The sequence below is a fragment of the Mus caroli genome, unplaced genomic scaffold, assembly GCF_978045245.1.
Source record: "Mus caroli unplaced genomic scaffold, Mus_caroli_1 scaffold_14, whole genome shotgun sequence".
Classification (NCBI taxonomy): domain Eukaryota; kingdom Metazoa; phylum Chordata; class Mammalia; order Rodentia; family Muridae; genus Mus; species Mus caroli.
Genome location: NW_028227269.1, coordinates 21,091,162 through 21,115,596, shown reverse-complemented (window position 1 = coordinate 21,115,596; position 24,435 = coordinate 21,091,162). Strand labels below are relative to the sequence as shown.

Below are 24,435 nucleotides of genomic sequence, written 5' to 3'. Positions count from 1 at the left end.
CGGCCCTCGCCCCATCCTCAGCCCGTCCCGCCCCTCTCCGAGGGAGGCGTGGGGTCCAGCGGCTGGGAGGCGCGCAGTTCCTGCTGGCTGTGCGCGCCTGCTTCTGACCTCACTTTAAGTGTAAGCGGCAGCGGCGGCTCCTGGAGCTCAGCGGGCAGAGCTGCGGGCTGCGCGCGCCCCTGCTGCCACCGGGCGTCCCGCGGTGGCTCCACCGCCCTATGGTGACTTCCGCGCCCGTGCTCCCCTTTATCCGATTCCCGGAGCTCCGGCAGCAACGGGATCGGAGCCAGCGCCCTGGGTGACTGAGGCGGCCGCAGTCTGCGCCCCGGTGCCCGGGCGATGCCGGACCAGATCTCCGTGTCGGAATTCGTGGCCCAGACCCATGAGGACTACAACGCGCCCACGCCCTCTAGCTTCACCACGCGCACGGCCCAGTGCCGGGACACCGTGGCGGCCATCGAGGAGGTGAGCGGAAGCGTCGCAGGCGCTGGGCAGGAGGCCAGGGCCGCGAGGATCGCGCTGCGCCCTGGGGACCAGGTAGGCTTCCGCGCCTTGTGCCCTATACCCAGTGCTCTCCGCCTGCGCCCACACCCGGGAAAAGTTTCTGGTCTCCCTAAGCCGGACGCAGCCGTGCCAGCTCTGCCCTACACAGAAGCCCTTTGATCCCTGCTCTAGGGAGAGGCTGCTTGGCCACCTTGGGCCTTTTTTGGGAACGCTCCTGTCTGGTCCCATTTCCCTCGCAGGGTTTCAGGTCCTTTGCTCCCATCCTTGGAGAGGTCAAATTCGGCTGCAGAGTCCTTGGTGGCTGAGGCCCCGGAGTGATGGGTCTCCCAGCGCGGAGCTCTCCAACTTGTTCCAGAAGTGGCCCGGCAGGGGCAGCTCTGCTTTCTGAAACAACATGCACAGCAGATCCAGGGGACCCCAAGCTGCTTATTCAGGGGTGCCCATCCCATCTTGGAAGGCCTGGCAGTTCCCACTATGTACTGCAGAGCAGCGCTGTCGAGGGATATGGAGAACCAGCGCTTTGAGGTCCAAAAGGTCTTTGGTGGCCACTTCTGGGCTACCTGTGTGGTGCCCCTTGACAGTATGGTGAGCTCCTTTGCAAGGTGCATAGTCATCCTATTGAGTGGCTAAGCAGCGAGCTCTCCAGATCCTGGTGTAGAGGGACTGGGAGAAGGAAGCAGCTTGGGTTGAAAATTGAAGTAGGCTTGGAAGAGGCTGTGTGAGTCCATGTAGGGGCCGAGGCTGTCCGTGGCTTGGGATAGCCTCACTTACATCATTCTCTTTACCTCCCAAAGGAATTTAGTTTCGTTTTTTCGGCTCCGTAGGCTTTGTGCGTCCAGACGGACTCACAATAGGTAGCAGGAGAACGAGACACACACGTGTAGCAATAATGAACCCATGACTACATTTCCTTTGCTCAGAAATTTATGATGGTGTAGATATTTTAAAATACTTGTGCCAGAGGTTGGTGTTCAGAGAGTTTTGAAATTAAGCTATGTCATTACATCCTTTCCCCTTCCTTGAAGAAAGCATTTGCTATTAGGCTTCACCTGAAAAAAAAAAGAAAAGAAAAAATAGACTATTTTTCTTTCGTGTAAAATATTTGTCATTGTAGACCTACAGAGTCAGGACTAGACTCAATGAAAAATACTAGGTTCAGCATCCTGCTCTTGGAAGTGAGCAAGGGTATCCGTTCTTCTGTAAGGCTCCAGATGCCTGGCCTCAGCTCAAGTCCCCGGATGAACTGGCCAACACCCGACCTTCCCCAGAGAAAACCACACCTGATGCAAGCTGCAAGAGGTTTTATTATCAGCTAGTTGAGGACGAACCCCACCCAGGGCAGGGGAGTTCAACCGGGAGAGGTGACAGTAGGGGACTTTTAACAGCTAGCTGAGGAATTGGGAGGAGTAGGGAGGAGAGCTGGGAGGAGTTCTTCTCTTCCAGGTGTCCTTGGTGACATTTACATGGCAGGAGTGAGGAGTGAGTTCTTTCTGAATTTTTATCTCTGTGTCCTCGGCACAGGAAGGCAGGCATCTCTGGTTGTACAGTATAGAGACAAAAAAGCCTTTTGCTGGCTATAGAGAACAAAGAGCTTCTTTCTAGCTGTATTTTTAAAGATCAGGGAAAACAAGCTTGGGGAAATGTTTTAGGGGCAATATCTTCCAGGGAGAAATGCTTTAAGCCAGGGTCTCACACTTCTCCTTCACCACCACCTCTCTTTCTTTTCTCTCACCCCTCTTCCAAAAGATCTGCTTGTAAATCTTTTGTAGTGAGTTCAGTGAGAGCAGATTGCTTTAGTCCACTTTTCTCAACCTGGCCTTTAGGTGCCACTGATGCCTTTAATGAGGCCATTGGGGGATGAGGGGGATGAGAGCCCCTCCCCCATGAGGGCCCTTGAAAAGCACTAGGAAGATAGTCACAGTGTTTTGAAAATACATCATTAATGCTTATGAAAATGATTACATCCAAAAAAGGTAGGATTCCCTCTGTGGAAAGGACACTTGTGTGTGATGTCCTTAAAAGACAGCCCATGTTTATAAAGTTAGGACACAGCCGGGCGTGGTGGCGCACGCCTTTAATCCCAGCACTCGGGAGGCAGAGGCAGGCGGAAATCTGAGTTCCAGGCCAGCCTGGTCTACAGAGTGAGTTCCAGGACAGCCAGGGCTATACAGAGAAACCCTGTCTCGAAAAAAAAAAAAACAAAAATAAATAAATAAATAAAGTTAGGACACTTCTCTCATTGTATTGAATCAGTTATTGAATCAGTAATACTGGCAGATGTTGGAAAGCCAGGAAAATACAAGTTGCAATTAAAGTTGGCATGGCCTCTCTCTGATTATTTTTAGTTTATGTTGGATGAACCCTAAGCTGCTTTTCCATGCAGTGTAGGAGATTACCCAAGAGCTCAGTTACTGGGTAGATTAAAGAGAGACTGGATTTGTTCATTCTGTCAAATTGCAGGCTGGCTTCATTCAGCCTCCTAAGCAGAAAATGGATTTGAGTTGGAAACAGGGAAAACCTGAAATCTTTGCAGGCTTATCTCATTTTAAGTAAAGCCAGCACCCGCTCTAAGATAATAGTGTATATGAACTAATTTGAAGGGTGAAAGGACTCAGTGTAGATTACTTAAAATAATGCTTTCTTTCTCCTCCTACATTATTTAATGTTCACTTCCAATACAAAGTGTTGTTCTCTCTCTAGTGTAGTAAGTAACACACCATGTTCACAATACTTGGACTTTAAGCAAATGTCTTTGTATGGTGAAATGAGACATTAGAGTAGGTTTTGTGACGTACAAAATGTTATGAATTTCATAGAAATACAACTAAAAAATTAGTCCCTGGTCTTCTACTTAAATGAGTTATGGAATTAGTAAACTTATCTGATTAACTTTGGCAAACCTGATTGCTTCCAATGGAGAATATGTCTAGCCATTGTCATTTTCTGACTGAAATAGTCTTTCTTGGCTTGCACACCTGTAGCTAGAATGTCAGTAGTTCGCCAGTGTGTGGCCTGTATTACAGGTATCAAACTGTTGTGTTTAATTTCTATCCCTGCTGTGCAGATAAGGAATTTGAGGCTAGGAGATTAGTTCAGGTTATAGACACAGCACGTGGAGTTTGAACTTGGCTGGATGCTGCATACTCAAACTGCATGGCTTTTTCTAATGTTTAGTGATGGTGCATTCTCAAAACTGCCCATAGCTAGATCGGCCACCTCCAAGTCAGGCTCCATCACTTTTCCAGTTGTATGAATTGGGATGAGACCCTCCCCGCCCACACACTCTTTTACCATTTTCAGTCCACTTCCCAGTCTAGATAATCATGTCTATTTCTGAAGGTTCTGGTACAGTACACAGTAGACTTAATAAATGGTAGCTGCTTTACCAGATTTCACTGTAGTAAGTATATAGTCCCTGGAATTAGAATGGAGCAGGGGAGAAGGAAATGGATGAATGGATGAAGGTGTGCATATAAATGGAAATTGTTGTCCTTCCCCCTAGGTGTGCCTGTGTGTGTGTGCCCGTGTGTGCCCGTGCCCGTGTGTGTGTGTGTGTGTGTGTGTGTGTGTGTGTGTGTTGTCTCCTGTGCTGACTGAGCACAGAGGCTGAACTTGCAATGCTTTGCTGAATAAGTTCCACACAGCCCGTCTCTGCTCTCCATGAATCCTGGAGATACCCATGCAAGTTCACAAGCTTGTGTAGCAAGCACCAAACCCCCTAAGCTGTCTTCCCAGACCCCATGCATTCTCTCTAAGGAACTTATTGTCTTGGTAACAGTTGAGAGTGTAGCTGGTTTGAAACTTTTGATTTCCTGTTGACTTTCTCTGGGTGACTTACTTTGCAGAGTTTGCAAAGTGCAGAGTGCAACTGGTGTCAGATTTGTGCTTTGGAAATAAGGAAGAAAATAAATAGTTGTGGCATAAAGATGAAAACTGAGCTGTGCCACCCCCCACCCTCTTCCCAGCTTTGATTTTTATATCTTAGTTTATTTAAGCCTTTGGTTACTTCAAAATATTCTGGAAATAGAGAAACATTGTGTGCATTCTTGGGACACTCCTGTTGTTTGTTAGGGCTTCTTCATAGCTCCATTCATCCCTACCCTGCTCGTTTGGCATTGATGCAGTTTTAAAAATAAATTTGAGATTGACTCTTAAGTATTAAAATTTAACTTTTTCCTTCCATGGCCATGAGTCTCTTATTCTGTTGTCCTTGGTTGCCTTGGAAATCGCTTTGCTGTTTTAACTGCAAAAGGAGAATGAACATCTGGACTGTACAGACTCCCAGGGGGGATGCTGTTCATGGGGCCAGGCTCCACCTAGAAGTTTCAGTGGGAACTGGCCTTGCATTTGATTCTGAGTTGTAGTCCTTTGTGACTTGTTTGTAAACCAGCTCCTTCAGAATCCCAGGCTAACAGATTTCGTTGAATCTATGGTCAGAAGGATGCCTCCTTTTTCTCAGTGTATCCTTGGAAGGGAGTAGATTAACAGGCTATCATTTTATGCTGTCCCTAAATCTGAATTGGTGTCTCTGGAACGTCTTGAATCAGTTAGGGTGGAATTGGTTTCCCTCCAGCTGAATTCAATTTCTCTTTTATGATTAGTAGTGCAGTTACTATGATACCACTCCTTGTGCATCCCAGCTCTTGCTGTGGTTCATTTGGGACCTGCTGCTGTGTGTTAGGTGAAGGGATTAGACATCTCTTCACTTTGAAAGAATCTGTGGTTCTGTGGGGAGAAACCGATTCTCCAGGCAGATCAGTCATGTGAGGTCATGTCTGCCAGAGCATCCCTGGCGAGGATGTAGAGAACTGGAAGACTGGGACCACTTACATGTGATCAGAGCATGTATGGTGATGATATAGAGAACCGGAAGACTGGGACTGCTTACATGTGGTCAGGGATGTGGATGAAAGGGCCTTGAATGGAAGCCTGGTGTAAGAGGCTCCAGGGTGGTTTAATCCAGTCTTCCATATCTGTGTCCCTACTTTAGGGAAATTTTTATCCACTTTTGGGCTGGTGATCAACTAGGCCTTTGGTGGAATTTTCCTATCCATCCAGGCTGTAGAAGGCTGCTTAGGCCAAGAATTTACAGAGGCCTTTCATGGTGGGCACTGCACTTTTGGCTTTTAGTCAGCATTGTAGCCCAAGAATGAAGTCAGCTTTTTGTTAACATTACTTGGTCTCAGATGCTTGGTGGTCACATGGGTTGGTGGCCACTCTGTTGTGTGATGTAGATTCAGGACTTTGTTCTACATACTTGCAGGAAGTCCTGTTGATGAGCATAGGCACTTGCAACTGCAAAATGCTTCACCTGACAGCACCAGTCAGTGTGGTGTGGAACTTGCAGAGCCTCGGGTTCCATGGCAGAGCTGTGGAAATAGAGTGTGCATTTTAACAGCACTCTCAGAAGCAGTGTGTGCACCAGGGTTTGAAAGTACTGTTGTAGGCTGCCCCGAGTCCTGGCTGTGTTCAGAGTTGCCGGGTGGGTGGCTGGGTGGGGGGTGTCTGTGGACTGGAAGAACCAGGTTCTGTCTCCTGAATTCTGATTTCATATGGTTTGGGTGAGGCCTGGAGCTTTTATATTTGTAAAAGGCTCCTCCCTAGTTGATAATCACTGATAGAGAGGTGATTATGTCAGGTTGTGTGCCAGGTAGTGATGAATCAAGGTTATGCATAACTTGGGGAAAGGATGTGGTTTTGGAGGGGAGGAAACTGAAGTCAAGACAGGCCTCTCTGCGGAGGTGACCTTTGAGCAGTCTGGAATGTAGAGGCTGCATGCTTGCAAAGACCTAGGCATAGATGAGTCCTGGAAAAGAGCTGAGATGTGAGTATCAGGGCAGACAGAATGCCTGTGATCAGAGGTGAGGGAGAGCAGCGGGGCCTGTGTGGAGGGGTGGCTTAGGTCCAGATAGCACTGGGCTTTACCTTGGGGAGAGAATTTGCACGTTGGCTGTGGAGTGGCGCAAAGCTGTTAGAGGGTTTGGGGCTCAGACTCCCATGGTCTGATTTCCTCTTTAGGATTTACTTTTTATTGATTTGTGTCTTTGTGTAACTTTCAGAGTGCAAATGCCCTCAGAGCTTATGCAGCCAGAGTTGTAGGCAGCTGTGAATTGCTTGGTTGTGGGTGCTGGGGATGAAACTTGGAACCTCCAGAAGAGCAGGAAGTTCTTTTAAAATAAACCATTTCTCCAGTCACTGCTTCACAGTTTAAAGACATTTCAGTGCTTGTTCCTAGGTCTTGGAGAAAAGCGGGGAGACCAGCAAAGGAGTAGGGGTTCATTTGTGTCTGCAGTAGTGGCAGTGTAGAAATGTCCTTTGAACTGGGTTTCATTCCCTGATGATACCTGAAGCATCATCTCCAAGGTAGAAGTGGCACTGTCCAGCATGCCTTAGTGGTAGAGACTAGCTCTACTGTGAAGATTGGCTGGCTGGAGGCCTTGTATTGAAAACAGTCCTTTTTTGCTTGTTTGTTTGTTTGTTTTTGTTTTTGTTTTTATTTTTGTTATATATATTTTTTCGAGACAGGGTTTCTCTGTATAGCCCTGTTTGTCCTGAAACTCACTCAGACCAGGCTGGCCTCGTACCCAGAAAATCAGCCTGCCTCTGCCTCCCAAGTGCTGGGATTAAAGACGTGTACCACCACGCCTGGCTATGACCAGTATTTTTATGTGCTTTAATTCTATGTTAAGAAAATGTGCTTTTGCCAGATGGTTGCCAGCCAGACATATAAATAATATTATACAGATTGTGCAGGCTGTGTTTATATATTTAGGGAATATACATATATGTATAAAATAACAAATGAAAAGAGAGGTAATGAATTTGAAAGAGAGCAAGCAATGATATATGGGTTGGTATAGAGAATAGAAACGATGAGATTATATTACGCTTTCAAAAAATAAAGAAAAGTAATTGTAAAGTAAGAAAGCATTAAATGGGCTTATTTAAGATCATTCCTTTTTGAGAGAGGTCATATAGGCACAAAGGAGTCATGTGACTCTGGGTTTCAACAGTTGACAAAACAGGAGTTCTGACCACTCTGGTTGGTTCTTCTATGTCCTTTCACTGTGCAGAGGTGGGTTTCCCTAGTGCAAGTCCTAAGTCCTTATTTCTTCAGAATTCTGGTACATAGTGAATATCAGCTGCAATATCCTGCAACATGAGATAACCCGTCTTTGATTTTTCTAAGTTCCCTTGGCTGATAGCCTTTCTATATTAGACATTAGAGAGACATTCTATCAAATTTCCTTTCTATATCCATAGAGAAATTCATTCTGATTTGAGATATGTTTACCTAGAGAACCTGTCCTAATACAACTGTGGCTTTTCTCTACTTTGCCACTGATGGTGATGTGCTGGCTACCAAGAGGGCTCAACAGTGTTTCCGTTACATTTCTGGCTTTCCTCCCAGGGTTGTTTGGTATCATCTGGTGAAAGGGAGCTGCAGTCTCCCTGAGCCCAGCACTGAGCCCCAAACAAAACTCTTGTTTCCTAAATCCCTCTTTAATGTTCATTGGCTGGGCACCCTCCCACTCAGATTGATAACCCCACTGCATCTTGGGTAATGGGATATGCAAGCTCTTCCCCTGGATTTCAGGAAGAAGAAGGCAAGTGATGTGAGGCAAGCTCAGGCAAGGTCTGAAGTCAGGTCCTGGTAATGCAGGATCATTACTCACAGAGGGCAGGAGCAAGCAGCTGACTAGCCTGAACTGGAATTTGTTGGGAACTAAAAGGGGGCTCTGCGGATGAAAGGAAAGGGGGGAAGGCCTACACCCTGCCAGAGTTCCACCTATGATCTGGACAGAGATGTGGGAGAGCTGCCATACACTCTCTTCTCAGCCCAGGGTCGGCATCCAAGCCTTTGACCAACTCTTTGGGTCTGAACAAGGGGCAGCCCAACCTGGGAGCCCTGGGGCTACTTTCCTAAAGCCTTGGGGTTATGGGAGAGAGTGATGAGGGATGAGAGGTTCCCACAATGGTGAGAGTGACACAGTGGATCTTGACTGGAGTACAGGAAGGCTTTCCATGGGGAGATTAGAAAGGGCTCATTATGAGAAAGCCTATCCCTTCCTCCAAGAGCAGTGGGCCTTGATGAGCAGAAACGTTCTATGGTTTTAGAGCTTTATTATAGAAAGGCAGGGAGAAAGAGAGAAGGTAGAAGAGAGAGAGAGGCCCCCCTAGAAGGCTAGAAGGGGGAAGGCTACGTAGAAAGAGAGCAATAGGGAGAGAGGAGAGGAGAGGAGAAGACAAAGCGAAAGGAAAGAGGAGAGAGGAGTGAGAGAAGTGAGAGGTAAGAGAACAAAGGAGTGAGAGCAAGAGAGATAGGAGGGGCTGAACAGCCCTTTTTATGGGCTTTACTGTTGCTAGGTAACTGGGGAGGAGTTTAGCCTGAAGGTCAGAAGCTTGGGACTTTGCCTACATGACTTTTAGCCATGCTTCTCTTGTGGTGGCTGGGGTGTGGGTGGGAGACTGTAACTTAGGCAGGAGCCTGAGTTCCAGAAGCATGAGGGAATTAATGCCTTCCTTGTCAAGTAAGGGAATTATCACCCTTCTGGGGTTCAGACCTCAGCTCAACTGGAGACCAACCTGTCTGTGCATAGCCCAATGTCCCACATGAATGTTGAGTTCTCCCCCAGGGCTGGGAGGGGTAAGAGTCCTCTTGGGGGACATGCTCAAATGCTAATGTAGTGCAAACCACACCTGAGATCTGGAAAAGGTGTGGCCCTGGACAAGAAGCACACTTTAAGCTTAAGGAAGGGTGAGACCCACTGGCCAATCAAGGAGGAGGGATCTTCCGGGTGGCTTTCTCCAAGTTCACTGTGGCTGTGCAGGCTTGAATGGTTCTCTGTGTCCTGCTCTGAGCTCTGCTGTTGGGTGCTGTGAGAGGACCTCAGGGAAGCTCTGATTTCCAGGCATGGTGAGCACAGGGTTACTGCCCACAGAGGGTAGGGGCAGGGTGCTGAGCAGTGGAAGCTGGGGTGGTGTGTCCTCTGGATGGGAAGTATAAGCCATATGTGAGCATCTGTGAGGTCTCTCGTGTTGCTCCTCACTTGCTCCATCAGGGGTGACCTCTGAATAACTTCCCTATCATTGCCCAAATCCTTTGGACCTTAGTTAGGCTGGCTTGTGAAAACTAGGGTGGTTTCTTTGAGTCTGTAGCACACATGTCCAAACCCCTTTGTCTTTTAGTATACATTAAGAAGACAGGTAAAAATCTAATAGGTCTGATTTCATACAGTATACTTGTTTTTGTTTTGTTTAGGTTTTGTTAATTTTTGTTCTGCTGCAGTTTTTTCATATTTTTTACTTCATATGTTTAGTGATTTGATTATTATTTGGTAAAGGTACTTTAATAATTTCAGAATTTTTTATGGTTTTATTGAAAAATTATAGACCTCTGAGAGGATATTCTTCTATTTCAATCGTTTGTAATTTCGCCTTCACATATTTTGTAGAAGTCCCAGTTGTTTATTGCCATGAAACATTTAGAATCCACATTTTTTGACCGAGATATCAATTTTTTCTCTTCCTCTTGAATCCCTGAGATTCTGTCATCCTTTATATTCTGTGGGTGAACCTTGCCTCTGTAGTTTTCAGAGTACAGGTAATCTCATGTCCTGCTCTGAGGGACTTAGCAACGCTTATGTCATTTACTGCCTCTCACCTGTGTTTGTTATCAGGCGTGCTTTATATACATCAGCCACCAGCTATAGCAGCTCTCTATTTTTGTTCCCTGTCTCTGTTCTCTGCACATGTACGCTCTCTGTCATCTTCCCCTCATGGCTCTCCTTCTCCTCCCTGTCTGTGTGTCTGTCTGCAGGTCCTCTTGTGTACTTCTATCCCTTCCCCAGGTTCTCACTCCTCTCCCTTCCCCCAAACAACCTCTTTTGCACTTTATCTGTTGCATGCTTTAATTTCTCAGACCTGCTGTGATGGGATAGCTTGGATTTCTTGGTTGCAATTGTTCCTGGCTGTTACTCTCTATGTTGCTATGCTGGTGTGTAGCCATCTCTGTTTGGGTGGTTATTGACCTAGGTACTGGCCTCTGGGTTTGTCTTTTTGGGTGGGAGTTTTGTTCCTGGGTTACTGTTTGATGCATGTATTTGAAGAGAGTGTTCACTGACAGTTTCGTATTTTACTGACCTGTTTGGTGGGTATGGTCAACAGTGGATGCTTTGTGATATTAAAAGCTGGGAGAAGAGACAGGCAGGAACAGAAGATCTTAGTAATCCACAAGGAGACATAGACATGAGAGAGAGGTCAAGTACCCCATGGTGTTTAATACAATGTTGGAACAAGTGGGAAAATTGAATCTGGGATAAGAAATCAATCAATCATGAAGTTGATCTATGGAAGCTTACAATGTGTCCTTTCAGGTATGGAATGTGGTTGATCAGGAGTATTTACTCAAGTGGGGGCTGAGACACAGGGATGAGGCAGGAATGGATGGGCAGGTGGGGATTGTCTATAGTGTTTATAGGAGGCTTGCACAGGAGGATAGGAAATTTCCAGTGGTATTCTGTTCCAGTGATAAGGGCAGCTGATATTAGTGTCTGCAGTAACAGATAGAGAGGTAAGTCTTTGGACAAAGTCTAGTCTACAGACAGGCATGGTTGTGGTTAACCAGGAGTTTCTGTCTATAATCAGGGGGTTAGGAATAGAGATGAGTTTGTAAAGCCCAAACAGTTTGCTTTTTGAGAATGTACATTTGTACATTTCAGCAAAAATCCCATGACCAAATCCTTTTTATCAACAGCCAGTTAAGGTACATCAGCAGGATCAAGCTACATAGAGATAACTAAGACCTCCGATAGTAAACAAAAACAAAAACAGCTTACCCATCATGGTTGTCAGATTTTTTTTTTGCCCCCCCCCCCTTGCTTGGTTCCTGCACATTATGCTAGACATGCACTTTTTAAAATATTAACAATGCTGATTTGTATGCAAACTCCCCACTCTTGTTGTAACTACAATAAATACTCAAAACCTCTAGACTTGATCTCTCAGTTTGTACCTAATGGGAATTTGACTGCTGAGAGTCCTTGTTACTGATAAGTCCTTGTTACTCATAAAAAAGACCTCTGTGTTTTTGCATTGGAATAGGCTCTGTGCTGGTAATCGCAGTTTCTGTGACTTAGGCATAAAACCTTGATGCATTGACTGGAACCCCAAGACGCTCAGGACTCCTATCTGAAGGGTTTAAAGACCGCTGATGTGATGTGTCATTGCTGTTCTTTGTGTGAGTGACCTGTCTGTCAAAAATGTATCTGTGTACCTTGGTTTTTTTTATTTTTCTTGATTACTCATGGAGGGAGATGAACAAAGCGAATGTGGAACTCCAGTGAAGTGGAAATGCTGGAGAGTCATGGCAAGAAAGGGCTAGGAAGATGTTCCAGGGCCTAGAACAGGGGTTGTGTGCCCCTGGTCTTAATTTCTGGGAAGTTACAGCAGTCTTGGAACCCTGCTCCATGGCTCACAGCTGCCATTTTCTCCTCTGTACAAGTGGTGGAATCTGCTGCGTAGCCTTCACCTCCCCCTCGTGGCCCTCTATTATGTGTGTGCCACTTTAGTATTCTCTTACTGAGAGAGGAAGTGAGACTGTTTCCATCCCAATTGATATAGTTACTCACCTTCCACCTTGGGTTAAGTCCTTCTTATCAAGAGGACCTGTACCCATTAAATTGCCCCTGACAGAGAGCTCTTTATGACCACATTCAGGGCAAAGTCAGACTCTGCAAAACGGTGGAAAGGACAAAGACCTCATTTTTCCCCCTTGTAAACAACCCTGTTCTCAGTCTATATGTGACTCTGTAGTTTTGAACTTGGAGCTGTCAGTATATGGGAGGATGTTTTTCATCCCTTCCAGCAAAGTTGGCATATCTTTCGTAGAACAGCAGTCTTATTTCCGGGTCTGTGGGGCAATCTGCTCCTCTATTCACCTTCCAGCTGTTTGGCCAGCTCTTTGGTCTCACTGACCTGGGAATCCAGGGTTAAGGACACTTCACCACAGGGCAGTGCAGCCTCTCTTCTCCCCATTCCACTGTATCTTCCCGTGCTCTAAGCAAGGAGCCCTTCCCATTTTATCCTGGCTCAGAAACTACTCCAACTTTCTGATGTGGTGGCAGGGGTCCTGTAATGATATGGTTAGATCGTTGGTTTTGGAATTTTACAACTTTCTCATTTATTATTGTCTCTGTGTCATAGTTGTTTTAACTCAACATTTCAGACTACTGTCATCTGAGGGAGCCTCATTTGCAGATGTGCCCTCATCAGAATGGCTGGTTTCTATGTCTCTGAGAGATAGTATTGATAATTGATATAGGAAGACTCTTCCATGAAGGGTGGCAATATTGGGAAGCAAGTGGTCTTGGATTGGATGAGAGAGCTAGGTGAGAATTGTAGCTGCCTGTGGCCATGTGAACTGGGTTCCCCAGAAAGGCAGCCCAGGGCTGAAAGACATCAGAGGGCAACAAAAGAATGAGGCCAAAACAATCCTTTTTGTTCAAAGCCTCTGACATTTTCTGAGAGTCCCTGCTCATAAAGACGGTAGGCCCATCCTCTGACAGCCCATTCTTTGTGCCTGGAGCCAGCCCATAGGCGATCTACAGGGCTTGTCTCCAGATAGTCTCCAGGACCTTTTAGCAGAAAGCAGAGTATTGGAGAAGAGCAAATAGAGCCATCAAGGTCAGAAGGCTCTACACTAGGTGTACTGGCTGGTTTTTCGTTTCAACTTGACACAGCTGGAGTTATCACAGAGAAAGGAGCTTCAGTTGAGGAAATGCCTCCATGAGATCCAACTGTAAGGCATTTTCTCAATTAGTGATAAAGAGGGAAAGGCCCCTTGTGGGTGGGACCATCTCTGGGCTGGTAGTCTTGGCTCAATAAGAGAGCAGGCTGAGCAAGCCAGGTGAGGTAATCCAGTAAGTAACATCCCTCCATGGCCTCTGCATCAGCTCCTGCTTTCTGACCTGCTTGAGTTCCAGTCCTGACTTCCTTGGTGATGAACAGCACTATGGAAGTGTACATCAAATAAACCCTTTCCTCCCCAACTTGCTTCTTGGTCGTGATGTTTGTTTAGGAATAGAAACCCTGACTAAGACACTAGGTAATCTCCTTCTTAGTGGCAGCAAGGTCAAAGTCTGGATCAGCCTGCTTCAAGGCTGAGGGAGGCTACAGAGCACGAGAGAGTGACCAAGCAAGAAAGCAAAGCAGGAAGTAGTGTTTGTCAAATGTTTTTGCCTTCATTTTCTAGCTTTAGTTTCTAGTCTGAGCACCCAGTATGGTAGGCTGTCATCTGACAGAACCATGTAAAACAAACATTTATTACCTGAGATGCTTCTGCTCAGAGGAAAGCAATCACATCAGCAGAGTTGCAAGGTAGAAAAACAACAACAACAGCAACAACAGCAATTGTTTCAAAAGCTGATTTTGCTGCTGGACAGAATCTCTGGTCTCTTTTGAAGGAATATGGAAAATATTAGAAATTTAGATGGCAAAAGTCGGAGAAAGCTGTACATGGAGCTTAATCGGTTGTTCCCATAGGGTCTGGAAGATTGGAGTGTTGACAGTAATGCAGCCACACAAAGTTGAGGTCATACTATTTCAGTGGAAAATGGACTGAAAACTTTAGGAAGAAGTCATTTGTTTGATATTTTGGCCAAAAAGAAATCTTTTTTTCTTGGCTTATGTCCTGAGATATTGAGAATTGAGTAAAAATTATTGCCTGATTTGTATATTTTTATTCTATTGATAAGTGTTTGTTCAATCTTCGTATTTCTTAATTCAAGTTATATTCATAACGATACACCCATCCCATTCCACCTTCCACTGTCCCTCATCACTGACTACCTTTTATCTCCCCAGAGAGGGTGGGAACCACTTGAGTATCCCCCTACTATGGCATGTCAAGTCTCTGCAGGGTTAGACACATCCTTTCCCACTGAGGTCAGACAAGGCAGCCCGGTTAAGGAAACAGTTTGCACAGTCAGGAATAGTTTAAGGGACATGTCCCACTCTGGATGGTGGGGGCATCCGTCCCAGCCTGTGTGTACTGTTTGGTTGGTGGCTCCATCTCTGAGACTCTCCTAGGTTCCAGGTTAGTTGACTCTGAGGGTCTCCTCAAGGCCTTCCTATTCTTTCAGAGCCCGTCAATTCTTTCCCCAACTCCTTTAAAATACTCCCTGAGCCCTGTCCAATGTTAGGCTGTGGGTCTCTGCATATGTTTCAGTCAGATGCTGGATGGAGACACTCAGAGGACAATGATGCTAAGCTACTATCTACAAGTATAACAAATTATCCTCAGTAATGCCAGCCTTGGTGTTTGCCCATGGGATGGGTTACCAGTAGGGTAGGGTATAGTTTGGCCATTCCCTCAGTCTCTGTTTCAACTTTGTGACTGCCTTACTTGCAGACAGAATAAATTTTGGGAGAAAAAGTATTTTGTTTTCTTGGTGTACTGAACACTTCACTGGTGGTTCTGCCTGACTGCAATATGTCACCTCTTCATGGTCCATAACTCAGTGCTATATATCTAAGCTAAGATCACCTCCCTAGCCGCATTTGTGCCCTCCCATTCATATTCTCAGGCACATTCCACAGATTCCTCCACCCTAACTCTCCCAGCATCTGCTCATTTCATTTCATTTTCCTGGCTTTCTGGCCTTCTCTTGTCTCTTACCACACCTGTTCCTAACACTCCCCTTTTTTCTTGACTACTGTCCCATCCAGTTTTCTCCCTTCTACCTGCCTCTTCTGTCTCTTTCATACCCCCTTCTGAGTGAGATTCAACCATGCTCATTTGTGCCTTGTCTTGTTTACTGTCTTTAGGTCTATGAAGTGCAGTGTGGGAATCTGTACTTATGGTTATTATTCACTTGTGAGTATGTACATGCATGTCCTTTTGGGCCTGAGTTACCTCATTCCAGATATTAGTTTCTAATTGTACCCATTTCTCTGCAAAATTCATGATGTCCTTGTTTTTTATATCTGAATAGCATCCCATTTTGTAGATGAAACATGGTTTTTTGTGTCCACATTTCAGTTGAGGAACATCTGCATTCTTTCCAGTTTCTAATTGTTATAAATAAAGTGGCTATGAACTTAATGGAGCAAATGCCCTTGTGGGTATGTGCCTATGAAGGTACCCTACGTGTCGCACTTCCTCCTGCTTGCTACGTTTTAAATTAATGGGAGGAGTATTCACAGTGTTTCCTCATCCCACGATGGAACCTTAAACAAAACCTGCTGCAAATGTGGTCCAAGGGAGGCAGAGTCCGTTAATTTTGAAGCCAAACTTCACAGGATCATCCACATTGTGCTGCTTTTGGAAACTGAAAGATGAAAAGTCATAGATTCTTTCTCTATGGTTTCAGTTTAGCACCACTCCAGCCATCTTTTGTCAGAGTCAGGATCCCAGGGAAGACTCTGTGAGAGTTCCTTGCATTTAGGTGGTGAGGTTGATGCTTGAGTTGCATTTTGTGACCACAGGTTGTGGAGAAAACTAACGCATTGAGAAATCTGCCATGGAGAGATGCTAACAGGGAGATGAAGTACCCAAACTGAGAGATGTATGAGAAATTACAGGAAGAGTACCATCTATGCCTTTAGGAATTGAAGTCGAATGTGTTTGAGACAAAGCTATAGGATTTGGTGTTTGCCCTGCTGTTTTTCTTGTCTTTGTTCAATCTTCTCTCACTGTGTCCACATTCCTATTGATTGGAATGGGAAGGGGTATTCAGTGCTATTTTATGTTGGAAAGATATAACTTGCTGTTTGATTTTGCAACTTTGCTTTCTGATGTGGCTGTCAAGATATTGTTTTGAGTGTCAGCAGAGACTTTAGACATTTGAGCAGTTCAGGAGCATTTCTAGATTCATCTTGGGGAAGATGAAAGTGTATATACACTCAAAATTTTCCCTTTTCTTTCTTTCCTTTTTTTATTTTTTGTTTATCCTATGAATTAGATATTCATTATCACCCTGATCACTATCCCTACTCTAGGTCCCTGCCCTCATAGACTCCCTCCTCCCAATCTCCTCTGTTTCTCCTTTGAGTGGGGTTGGGGCCCCCTATGTACCCTGTGGGCACATAGATTATAGTCTATTTTTTTTTTTTTGGTTTTTTCGAGACAGGGTTTCTCTGTGTAGCCCTGGCTGTCCTGGCACTCACTTTGTAGACCAGGCTGGCCTCAAACTCAGAAATCCGCCTGCCTCTGCCTCCTGAGTGCTGGGATTAAAAGCGTGCACCACCACGCCCGGCTATAGTCTATTTTTTAGGATGGCATATTCTCATGACATCAATACTGCCTGAGGGTTCAGAGTCATTGTATTCTGGGTGTTGATGTTTCCCCAAACTCTTGTGTTTGTTTTGAAATTTTTAAATAAATAGGAGTGTTTTGCCTGTGTGCGTGAATATGAATATCATGTGTGCCACATCGTTAGTGTTGTTCGAAGGTGGACTCAGAACTCCTGTTCATAAAGCCATGTGTCAAGTGAATGCTAGTAATTGACCACTGTTATCTGGAAGACCAGCAAGAGCTTTCCACGGCTGAGTTATCTCTCTCTTCTGCCTTACGCTGCTTTTTATGTTCAACACTTATATTAATATTTTCCTCTGTCCATTGGTTCATTAAATGTGCCTTTGTTGCTAGTAGGTTTTACTAATGTTGCAGTTTAAAGCGGTACACTTCCTGTTTCTACTAGATGAGTACAGAAGTGCAGGGAATGTATACTTCTTTGTAGGAACTGTAGTACACAACTGAGTTCTTTCTATCATTTTTGTCTCAGTGGTTGATTTTTGCAGTGGAGTAAGGGTCTTAATATGTTACCTTTGCTGTCCTGGAATGTGTTACATAGAACAGACAGGGATCCAGCTCAATGACGTATACCTGTCCGTGACTCTGGGATTAAAGTCATGAACAAATACACCCTGCTTGTCCATGGTTTTTCTCTTTAGTGATTCTTCTTACAATTTCTGGGATGTGTCCTCAGTACTGTTGATCTGTTTCACCCTACATCTCCCTCTCAATTGAAATTCCTCTCGAAAGTCTTTACCCTATTTATTTAAAATGTTCATAAGCAACACAGGTGAACCTTCAACTCAATTTCCTTTAAAATATTATGGTACTTAGATTATAACTTCTGTGTCCAGAAGTCAGTGGAGGAAGCACCAGAATTACATGAATATATGGTCAAGGAAGCGTACATTTACTTTACAGTGATGTCAGTACCATGCTTTGTGATGTACGCATGTATGGGACATTTTAGGATGCAGTGACTTATGATGATGTGCATGTGAACTTCACTGGGGAAGAGTGGAATTTGCTGGATCCTTCCCAGAAGAGTCTCTACAAAGATGTGATGTTGGAGACCTACTGGAACCTCACTGTTATAGGTATGACTGTGAATTTTCTTTTGCTTTTTAAAATAGTGGGAAGACATGTCTCTTGGTGAGTGATGGTGCTCTGTTATTACAATTGAGAACAAGGAAGACTGAGCTGAATAAATAGTGTCCAGTGATGTGAAAATTCACAGTACCATGAATTTTGCCTCATTTCCAATACTGTATCATTCATTTTTCTGGTATTGTCTTTTAGGCTACACTTGGGAAAACCATCATATTAAAAGACATTGTCAAAGTTCAAGAAGAAATGAAAGGTAATTTTCATGTGAAAGCTTATGCAATTATGCCTGTAAGGAAATTTTACTATGATATGGAAACTCTAAATCAAAGCAGGAGTGTAAAATGTCAATACTTGAAGTGTAACTATAATTACAATATTTTTTTTAATATTTATTTATTTATTGTATATAAATACACTGTAGGTGTCCTCAGATACTCCAGAAGAGGGCATCAAATTTTGTTACAGATGGTTATGAGCCACCATGTGGTTGCCCGGATTTGAACTCAGGACCTTCGGAAGAGCAGTCTGTGCTCTTTATCACTGAGCCATCTCGCCAGCCCTAATAATACTATTCTTAAAAAAAATGTACTGATTAGATGTAGTTATCTGATTTATTTATCAAAGCATTCCTTCTTTAAAAAAAAAAAAGACGAGGAAACATTGCCTTAAGGGATACCTTTATTCAATTTGTACCTCTATTAGACCTATACTGATCTGACAATGTGTATAGACTTACAAGACTTAGATATTGCACATCGAATAGTGATAAATATATATGCAAAACCTTCCGAAAAGCAAATAATCCATGGGAAAGTTGGTGATACTCATATTCTTATAGTGAAATTGATCATTTGTTTAGGGTACAGTTTATGAGAGTCAAGAGTGTTGTCATAGGAAAAACCTTAATTGATATATTACACATCTATGAGGAACAAAAGGTCAAACAGCATGAATGCAGCATGTAAACCTTTCATCTGTTACTCTTCTATTAATGTATATATATATATATCATGTGTCACAATGGATAAAAGCCATGTGAGCATAGGGATATTGAAAGAAGCAATGTACCGCTTTCTATCCCAGAACTGTGAGAAAATTGTAAGATTCCATCTTTGGTAGACATTCTGAATATGATAAAAGTTTGCAATGAATTGGTTTTCTAATTTTACTGGGAACTTCCCAAAGCTCACACTGTAGAAAATCTTTATGGGTACTAGGAATTTGTAAATTTTTTTGTTTGTCCTGGTTCACATTCAAATGTGGTACAATTCATGCTACAGGAAAAATTATGAAAGCATTTACTGTTATAAAGCTATGAGTTGTTCTATTTTCCTCCTATAGATAAAATACATCATATAAATATCCCGTATAAAAAGGATGTTATAAATGTTAGTCATGTAATAACCATCACAGATATCTCGAAAGATGCAAAACAACCCATAATGAGGGAGAACACCATGAACATATAAAGTGATAAAACCAGATGATCTGGTACATCTTTATCAATAGACCAATTTGTAAACTTTATTCATCTTGATGAAATGATTGAACAGGGAAATTACTGTAGTAACCATATCACATGTGCCAATTTTCATTGCAGGTATGTAAGCAATCATAGTGGAGAGAAACTCTATGAATGTAATGAACGTTCTAAAGTCTTTTCATGTCTCAGTCATCTCCAATGTCATAAAAAAAGACAAATTGGAGAGAAAACATATGAACATAACCAATGTGGTAAAGCCTTTCCAACACCCAGTCATCTTAAATATCACAAAAGAACCCATACTGGAGAGAAACCCTATGAATGTAATCAACGTGGTAAAGCTTTTACAAGTCACAGTGGTCTCCAATATCATGAAAGAACACATACTGGAGAGAAACCCTATGAATGTAATCAATCTGGTAAAGCCTTTGCAAGACCCAGTCATCTCCAACGTCATGAAAGAACACATACTGGAGAGAAACCCTATGAATGTAATCAATGTGGTAAAGCCTTTGCACAACTCAGTACTCTCCAATGTCATAAAAGAACACATACTGGAGAGAAACCCTATGAATGTAATCAATGTGGTAAAACATTTGCACGTCACATTGATCTCCAATATCATAAAAGAACACATACTGGAGAGAAACCCTATGAATGTAATCAATGTGGTAAAGCCTTTTCACAATATGGTCATCTCCAATGTCATAAAAGAACACATACTGGAGAGAAACCCTATGAATGTAATCAATGTGGTAAAGCCTTTTCAAGTCACAATGGACTCCAATATCATAAAAGAACACATACTGGAGAGAAACCCTATGAATGTAATCAATGTGGTAAAGCCTTTTCACAACACAGTCATCTCCACTGTCATAAAAGAACACATTCTGGAGAGAAACCCTATGAATGTAATCAATGTGGTAAAGCCTTTGCAAGTCACAGTCATCTCCAACGTCATAAAAGAACACATACTGGAGAGAAACCCTATGAATGTAATCAATGTGGTAAAACATTTGCACGTCACATTGATCTCCAATATCATAAAAGAACACATACTGGAGAGAAACCCTATGAATGTAATCAATGTGGTAAAGCCTTTTCAAGTCACAATGGTCTCCAATATCATAAAAGAACACATACTGGAGAGAAACCCTATGAATGTAATCAATGTGGTAAAGCTTTTACAAGTCACAGTGGTCTCCAATATCATAAAAGAACACATACTGGAGAGAAACCCTATGAATGTAATCAATGTGGTAAAGCCTTTGCACAACTCAGTACTCTCCAATGTCATAAAAGAACACATACTGGAGAGAAACCCTATGAATGTAATCAATGTGGTAAAACATTTGCACGTCACATTGATCTCCAATATCATAAAAGAACACATACTGGAGAGAAACCCTATGAATGTAATCAATGTGGTAAAGCCTTTTCACAACACAGTCATCTCCACCGTCATAAAAGAACACATTCTGGAGAGAAACCCTATGAATGTAATCAATGTGGTAAAGCCTTTTCACAATATGGTCATCTCCACCGTCATAAAAGAACACATACTGGAGAGAAACCCTATGAATGTAATCAATGTGGTAAAGCTTTTACAAGTCACAGTGGTCTCCAATATCATAAAAGAACACATACTGGAGAGAAACCCTATGAATGTAATCAATGTGGTAAAGCCTTTGCACAACTCAGTACTCTCCAATGTCATAAAAGAACACATACTGGAGAGAAACCCTATGAATGTAATCAATGTGGTAAAACATTTGCACATCACATTGATCTCCAATATCATAAAAGAACACATACTGGAGAGAAACCCTATGAATGTAATCAATGTGGTAAAGCCTTTTCAAGTCACAATGGTCTCCAATATCATAAAAGAACACATACTGGAGAGAAACCCTATGAATGTAATCAATGTGGTAAAGCCTTTTCACAACACAGTCATCTCCACCGTCATAAAAGAACACATTCTGGAGAGAAACCCTATGAATGTAATCAATGTGGTAAAGCGTTTGCATGACCCAGTTATCTCTAATGTCATAAGAGAACACATACTGGAGAGAAACCCTAAGAATGTAATTGGTATCATGTGCAAAGTCAGAAAACTAAATGTACTGGAGAGAAGCCCTATGAATGTTATCAATGTGGTAAAGCCTCTACAGGTCACAGTCATGTCCAGTATCATAAAAGAACACATACTTTCCTGATATAGCTGTCTCTCGTGAGGCTATTCCAATACCTGGCAAACACAGAAGTGGATGCTCACAGTCATCTATTGGATGGAACACAGGGCCGTCGTTGGAGGAGCTAGAGAATGTCTCCAAAGAGCTGAAGGGGTCTACATCCCTGTATGCAGAACAACAATAGAAACTAACCAATACCCCCAGAGCTCATGTCTTTAGCTGCATATGTAGCAGAAGATGGCTTAGTCTGCCATCATTGGGAAGAGAGGCCCCTTGGTCTTACAAACTTTTTAAGCCCTAGTAAAGGGGAATGCCAGGGCCCAGAAGTGGGAGTGGGTGGGTAGGGGAGCAGTGTTGGGGGAGTGTATAGGGGGACTTTCAGGGTAGCTTTTTAAATGTAAATGAAGAAAATATCTAATAAAAGATTGAAATGTAAAAAAAAAAAAAACATACTGGAGAGAAACTCTATGAATGTAATCAATGTGGTAAAGCCTTTGCAGGTCACAGTTGTCTCCAGTATCATAAAAGAACCCATAATGGAGAGAAACCTTCGAAACCTAATCAATGTGAGAAAAGACTTTTGACAAAGTTATTGTCTCTATAACCAATGTGATAAAGACTTTTTACAACTCTATAGTCTCCATTATTTTTAAAGAACACATAGAAGACAGAAACCTTAGGAAGGTAATCGGTGTTGTAAAGCATTTGATGTCACGGTCATCTAAGATGACATAAAAGATCACATACAAGTGAGAACCCACGTGAATGTTATGAATGTTGTAATGCCTTTGCATGTCATAATTCTTTAGGCACACACAAGACAAACTGCATGGCAGAGAAACCCCAATTTAAATATTTGCTTTTCTGAGAGTTGGTTTGGTCATGAGATCTGTTCCTAGCCATTGAAAGGCTGAGGGAGAAACCCTCTGAGTATATTTAATATGGTAAAGCCTTTGCACAATTTTGTAGTCATCTTCATCATGGAAGAATTTGAACTGGGTAGAAACATTGTGAATCTATTTAGTATGGTGAAGCTTTTTCATTGAGCTTCTTTTTATGTATATACTCCTTTTTATGAGACTATTCATACTGGAGACAGATGCTATGAATGTCAGCAGAGTGGTAAAGCCTTTAAGTTGTTGGGTCCAGTAAGGCTCAACACAACTCACACACCAGGACAATGGAAAGGATAAGATTTTATTGGGCTGGGTTGTGGTGGTGCACTCCTTTAATCCTAGCACTTGGGAGTCAGATGCAGGCAGACTTCTAAGTTCGAGGCCCAACTAGTCTACAGTGTGTTCGAGGACAGCCAGGGCTACACAGAGAAACCTTGTCTGGGGAAAAAAAAAGGAAAAAAAAAAAGAATTTATTGGAATTAAGTCACTACTGATCAGTGAGAGACACAAAAGTATACTCAGAAGTTTATCTTCAAAACCCCACCGCCCACATGCAACCTGAGACAGAGAGTTGTATAGCTTTCAAACACAAACACCTCAAAGTCCTGGGCCAACTTACAGCTACATTTTCTCCCAAATCAAAACTTGTTTTTATTGAATGAGTCAATAAATGGTGATTGCTAACTCCTTGTATTTTGTTGTTGTTGCAGCTGCGGGTGGTGTTGGTGTTGGGCTATGTGTGTGCTTTCCCTTCTTTTGTAGACAGTAAGAGATTATTTACTACCTGTGTTTTCATGTGTATCCTTTACTTCCTCGGGTTAGATTCTACCTCTATCTCTTTGTGTTGGTCAGTGTATTTAGAGAGAGGTTGTTTAAATTTGAGTTTATCTTGGACTATCTTAATTTTTTTCATTTACGGTGTAGTCATTTTATTACATATTAAAATCAAGGCATCTGTTGTTTCTGTGGCGCATGTGTACAAACCCTTCTGGCGTCTACAGACTCCAAGGAGAAGACATCTGTGATCTTAATAGAACTTCCTTTATGTTTTTCCTGGCTTTTTACCTTTGCAGGTTTTAGTATTCTTTCCTTGAACTATATGTTTTGATTATTACACAAGAAGAGACTTTATTTTTTGGTCCCTTCTGTTTGGTGTTTTGATGATTCTTGTGTTTTCTTTTTGTTAGGAAGCTTTTCTTCTATGATTTGGTTGTCAATACTTTCTGAGACTTTGAGGGAGCATTCTCCTTCCTCTCTTCCTAAGTATTCTTATGTTTAGTCCTTTTACAGTGTCCTGGATTTCCATGATATTTTATATCAGGAAGATTTAGACTTAATATTTTCATTGTCTGATTTACCCATTCCTTCTATTGCTTATTCAATGATTGAGATTTTTCTTCCATGTCTGTGTTCTGTGGGTGAACCTTGCCTCTGTAGTTCCTTTTTGCAGTCCTAAATTTTTATTTTTACTATTTCCTAAGATTGAGTTTTCTTTTTTGTTTCTATTTCCACTTTTATGTATTGAATAGTTTTGTTTACTTCACCCGTTGGTGTGTTCTTTCTGGACTTTATAGGAATTTTGGCTTCCTCTACTTTTTGGTTTGTGTTTTCCTGGACTTCTTTGTGGAATTTATTGATTTCCTCCAATTTTTTTCTGTTTTCCTGGATTTCTCTAAGTGATTTGGTCATTCCCTCTTTAAGGTACTCTGTCATCTCCATACATTTGGGGCTATAGTGTTTTTCTTGTAATGTAGCTTTGTTGGAATATTTAAGACCTTCTTTGACAATATAAATGAGCTCAGAGTCATTAGCCTGAGAGTGATTAATGCTGGTCCTTATTACATTATCGAGTACCAATGTCATGGAATGGAATGGCGCTATCTAAGCAAAGTGTTCAGCTTAGATTTAATCAGGTGTGTGATTGATTCCAAGGTTGTTCTTTCTCCTTACACTGGA

At 42.8% G+C, this 24,435-nt stretch overlaps 1 protein-coding gene across 1 annotated transcript; it reads left to right on the top strand.

Annotated features, from left to right (window-relative positions):
- Positions 1-339: 339 nt before the first annotated feature.
- Positions 340-21,621, top strand: LOC147001188 (uncharacterized). The gene is made up of 5 exons (XM_085830245.1): positions 340-465; positions 17,769-17,895; positions 18,098-18,158; positions 19,506-19,687; positions 20,360-21,621. The coding sequence occupies exons 1-5, from the start codon at positions 340-342 to the stop codon at positions 21,418-21,420; spliced, it is 1,557 nt and encodes a 518-aa protein (XP_085686371.1). The 3' UTR covers positions 21,421-21,621.
- The last annotated feature ends 2,814 nt before the right edge of the window (positions 21,622-24,435 follow it).